Here is a 5,192-nt window from a genome sequence, read left to right on the forward strand (position 1 = left end):
GTACGCATGTGTTAACTAAGCAGAATCAAGTGTGCACAAACACTTCATTAACTCGCTGACATAAAGTACTGGAGCTTTCCTGCACACACTCAATCAGCGCTACAGCAAGAGGCATAATAACCCACCCATGAGATGCAGCCAGTGCTGCATTTGGGTGGCACAGGATGTTCTTTTCCAACAGCTCTACCTGACAAGAAATTAAATCATACCGTCTTGTGCTGCTGCTTTCTCAGGGGATGATTGACACGCCTATTGAGTCCTACCACAGAGTCAGTCCTGCTCTCTGGATGCTCTAAGCAACACCTGCAGGCCCTGATGCACACAGTAGTTATAATAACGTAATGCTATTTGGAGGGTAATGAACGGGACTACTTTCTACGGAATATTATTTCTGTATGAAAATTTTCTCTTAATTTATTTCAGAAAAGCTGTCTCTGATATAGCCCGAGCGTGTGCAAGAGCGGAGCAAGATGCCTCACACCAGAGACTCTCCATCTCCAACTAGCAATGCAGGGAGCAGAGCTTCCTATGAAACACCACCGCTATCAGACCTCCAGCGGCTCCTTTGGTTGAGAGGAGGGTCTGATAATCACGTGGACCAAGTCTGGCCAAATATTTACCTGGGAGATGCGTAAGAACATACGGTCCTATCATTAAGCTATTATCAGTCCCTGAGACAAGGAGGAAAGGGTGTAGTACAATGGGGAGCAGCTTTTCAGTCTGCAGGAATGTTTTTGCGATACAGGCTTCCAAAACTGATAACGAGGAGTTTGGATGTCATGAAAAACATGACATACACAATGATGACTTATTCATAGTGCGTCTGAGTTGTTGGGTTTTCTACATTCTGTGAACCACAGCAGATTCAGCAGGGTAAGAATTATTTGTATTCTACTCAAAAGTCCTTAAAGAACCCACCCCAAATTGGTGTAAACCTGTGAGATGTGTTACCTGCCCTGGAAATGGTGCTCTAAGGCTGCAGACAAGAGCACAGTAGCTCTCACTCTCAAATGGGAGTATCAGCAGCAAGAGCCAGATGGAGGAGGACCCAAATTAATTATACAACAGGAATTTTGCCAGTCGAAGTCCAAACTTGCTTTCAAAGATGGTAAAACTGAAAATATCAGACAGGAATTTTAATGCAAATACCTTATTCTTGTGACCACTTCTATTTATTGCCATTTCCTTCTACTTGTATTACTGCAGATTACATAGAACATCAGCTCATTTTCCCCAACTCCTCCTTCTCATGAATACATCAGTTAAGGATCACAGTTTTGTGGAATAACTTCAGTCCCAGTCTGGGGTGGGAAGCACGGAGAACCTGGCTGGTGAGCATGATGCAGCTGCTTCTGTGTGGGTTCTCACCTTTGCAACCCATGCGCACTACGAATGAGAGGTTAGCTCTAGAACTTGCTAAACAACTATTTAAAGGAAAAGCTCGGCCACTTTACAGAGTAAACCATGTTCTCAGGGATTAACTGCTGGAAGGCATTTGCTGAACTAACAGTATTCCACTGTGCTCTTGCTGCTCTCCACACCACCATATCACATTTTTCATGTGCAAAGCACTATGAGCTTCTTGAAATTTGCTACTCTAAGAAAGATGCAGTTCCTGCATCCTTCCCTAGCGGGAGCAGGCACTCACTCTAAACCATGCTATTTTAGCAGAGTGTTAGGAGCGTTGCCAATGAACACTTCATGTCTTTCAACAGGTGGGCTGCTAGGAGTAAAACTACTCTTCAAAGCCTCAACATTACTCATATCCTTAATGCAGCAGATGGGCCATATAGCATCAACACAGGAGCCAAATATTACAAAGATCTGCAAATAAAGTACTACGGAGTAGAAGCATTTGATGATCCCTCCTTTGATTTAAGTATCTTCTTCTACGATGCTGCCAATTTCATAGGCAAAGCCTTAAACACTTCAGGAGGTAAGGCGGAGGGAGGCAAAGGGAAGCTTTGGAGGAAGTTTCAACATGCGCCAAACGGCTTCTCATTGCGGTAGCAGGCAGCCAGCAAAGCTCAGATTCAGCATATGGTTTGAGAAGGCACACGCAGAACCACTGTGCGGAGGATGGGAGAAGGGCGCCTATGCCATGTGCTGCAGGGAAATTGGCTGCAGCCAGGTCCCCGGGAGCTGGGGAAGGCTGGCTGCCCCAGCCCAGCGTGGTGTGGTGGGAGGAAGGGCCAACTCTAGGAGCAGAGAGACAGGGAAGGGCAGAGGCCAGGGCACTGCAGGGGCTCCCCCACGGGTCCATCCCGCAGGAACTGGCAGGGTCTGTATGGCTCTACACACACCTCACACACCGGCAAGGGCTCCAGCCGGGTGATCCTGCCCTGCACGCCACAGCCCTGCTCTCGCTCCCGATGCACTCAGCTGCGAGCAGTGGCACTTCAGCGCTGACTTAAATGCTTCACATGCTTAAGTGCTTCACAGAATTGGAGCTTTATTCAGCTGTCTATTAAGCTAGAGAAGCAGTAGAAGTTAATGAACTAAGTCAAAAAACTACGAGCCTGACCCACAGCCTGCTGAATTTTTGTTAGCAGAGTTTGGATTATGGCCTAGTTATCATAATTTCCATTTGTTCCAGAGTTTGCTCCGACTCTTGACTGGCTGTGAGATCTGCTGCTTTCACTGGAGTGCTTTATTAAATCCCCAGTCATAGCTCACACTGGGCTGCTGAGATACAGTGAATTATGAGGCCATTTTTACAGGCAGACTGTCCTACAGAGTTTATGGGACTTGCCAGTGATCACAGTCAGGGCTGGGCCAAAATTTTCTGCCAAAACTGTGGGGATTTTTCCATAGAAAACTATACTAACAAGTTCAGTCACAGAAAGCTTCTCCTTCCACAGAAAATTTCAACTATTTTAATCTGAGGACTAAGTTACGTGCAGGAGGTCAGTATGAAATACCACCTTGCCTGAGGTGTATGGCATGAACCATCCCTGAAAACATGAGTACCTGCTAATTGTCACTGTTGTTTTCATAGAATTGTGGAATCATTTAGGTTGGAAAAGACTTCTAAGATCATTGAATCCAGCCATTAACCTAGCACTGCCAAGTCCACCACTAAGCCGTGTCCTAACAGAATCATTTAGGCTGGATTCCCAACTTGTTTCTAGTAGTTTTTGTCTTCCTTGTGTCTTTCTCATTTTAGAAATGCTAAAGCCCACTCACCTCGCTGTGCCTCTTCTTGTCTGCAGGTAAGGTGTTCGTTCACTGTGCCATGGGGCTGAGCCGCTCTGCGTCTTTGGTGCTTGCCTTTTTAATGATCCATGAAAACATGACGCTCGTGGATGCTTTGAAAACAGTGAGTGCTCACAGAGACATCTGCCCAAATACCGGGTTCCTCAGCCAGCTCCGGGACTTGGACATTAAGCTAAACGAAGAGAGGAAAGGAACCAGGGCATCTGCCTCAAAAGAGCTGTAAGACAGTATTGCTGCGAAGAGGACAAAATGAATATCTCTTTTAAATGAATTGCATTTGTAAGCTAAGGGTGCAAGTTTATGATACACCAGCATGCCTGTTATTCCTAAAAGTAGATTCTACTTTATCTTTCCATTTTGCAAAGCCTTCATAGATTATCCTTATGATTGGTTGTGTATGGTATCCTTACCTCTTCACCTTAAAACATTGCTCTCTGCTGGTAAAAAAAAAAAAATAGATATCAGGTTCCGCTTCAGCAATAGCTGTGTTTCAGCAACTAGCGAAACTCATATCATTTTATGAAGTGTTAGGCTATCTGAGGTGAAAGATGCCATATTATTTACACTACAATAATGCTTAGAAGATTTCTTCTAAGAAGCAGCCCCCACCCCTTTGCTCCCTGTTTGTGTTTTGAGACTTGAATCTGGCACTGGTTAGTTCTTGCTTTTACAACTGGTGGAGTCCCTGAGTTGGGTAAGAGAATGTTTAAAGGCAGAGCAGCTGGAAAACAACACAAGCCACTCTTTAAGAAATTATTCCAGGTCTCTTTATAGTGTTTTCCCTTTGACTGCGCATCAGATTATTTTTGTCTTCCTTCCATGAAAATACCTTTGTTTGAGAGGGCATTCAAATATTGTTCATCTTCCCTAGTAAAATTCATCCAGGAGATGCTATGGAGAATGCTTCTGAAGAGGAAGGTGTGTTCCCAGCTGAGGCTCCAAAAAGCTGTGGGTGCAGGAAAGCATTTGACCACAAAGTTCAACGTATTCCAAATTTGTCAGACCAACGTTAAAAAAAAACTTGGGATTTTCTTTCTCAAAAATAAAGGTCATTAACATTGCAACATCATGTTCTGTGGCATTTGCTTTTGTGAGGGAACTAAAGTGAAAACTGAAGGGACACAGGACTGGCAAGGGAGGTGCTGACAGGCATCAGGCTTTCATCTTTCTGTCTCTGGGCCACCATAAGAGCACTCAATAGCTACTGTCATCTGATGGATCAGTGCTGCCTGGAAACTATGTGAAGCACATCTGGCTCTCAGCCAGATGTTCCAGCCAGATTGTTCTCAGTGGATGAACATTCACAGCACAAAGCCAGCTCGGGTCTGGTGGTCATTTGCGTTCCTAGTACCAAACTCAGGAATGCAGGGGCATGAATACTCCCCTCCATGTGAGCTGGCTGCTCAAGAACTGCAGAGCAGCAAGCAAAAACATTCCTTGCCGTTCTCAGTGCTGTCTACAAGGCAGACTTCTGCCTCCAGGCAAGACAGCTCAGGACCTTTTGTAACAGTCTTCAGCGATCTCTACCTTCTGCTATGTGGGCCAGGCTGTAGGAGCGAGAGCTCAAATCAAAGCATTTGCAACTGCAGACCTGACCCTCACACAGGAGTTTTGCTTTGGACTAACCCTGTGGATTGGACATCCCTAAGCAGCAGAAGAGCAGTGCTGGAGCACTTTGCTTTAGTGCCCTGCGTAAGGAAACTTGCTCCTGAGCTCTGGGGCTGCTCTGCAAGGTCAACAAAAACACGGCGAGTGGCGACAGTCAGCTTAATAGTACGCTTCAGACCCAAATCAGAATTTGATATACACGTCTCGGTGTCCAATTGACTCGAACAAACTGATCTCAACTTACAGCACAAGCGGGGAAGAACAACCGGCGGATCTGGCTGTAGAGACGCCCCCAGCCCCGAGCCCGAGGACGGCACTGCCTTGTGCTTCCCTCCTGCGGAGCACCCTCCTTGCCTTCAGCAGCAGCG

The 5,192-nt window shown here is 45.9% G+C and overlaps 1 protein-coding gene across 1 annotated transcript; it reads left to right on the forward strand.

Moving 5' to 3' along the window:
- The first annotated feature begins 422 nt into the window (after nt 1-422).
- Nucleotides 423-3,466, forward strand: LOC104499448. The gene is made up of 3 exons (XM_010142955.1): nt 423-631; nt 1,716-1,936; nt 3,213-3,466. The coding sequence occupies exons 1-3, from the start codon at nt 471-473 to the stop codon at nt 3,437-3,439; spliced, it is 609 nt and encodes a 202-aa protein (XP_010141257.1). The 5' UTR covers nt 423-470; the 3' UTR covers nt 3,440-3,466.
- Nucleotides 3,467-5,192: the final 1,726 nt, after the last annotated feature.

Source organism: Buceros rhinoceros, unplaced genomic scaffold (assembly GCF_000710305.1).
Source record: "Buceros rhinoceros silvestris isolate BGI_N320 unplaced genomic scaffold, ASM71030v1 scaffold29599, whole genome shotgun sequence".
Classification (NCBI taxonomy): domain Eukaryota; kingdom Metazoa; phylum Chordata; class Aves; order Bucerotiformes; family Bucerotidae; genus Buceros; species Buceros rhinoceros.

Excerpts from the sequence above, each read along its gene's own strand:
- LOC104499448 (XM_010142955.1), top strand. The coding sequence starts at position 471 with ATGCCTCACACCAGAGACTCTCCATCTCCAACTAGCAATGCAGGGAGC. Across the intron at positions 632-1,715 it reads AATATTTACCTGGGAGATGC|GTGGGCTGCTAGGAGTAAAA; the intron begins GTAAGAACATAC and ends GTCTTTCAACAG. Across the intron at positions 1,937-3,212 it reads AGCCTTAAACACTTCAGGAG|GTAAGGTGTTCGTTCACTGT; the intron begins GTAAGGCGGAGG and ends TCTTGTCTGCAG.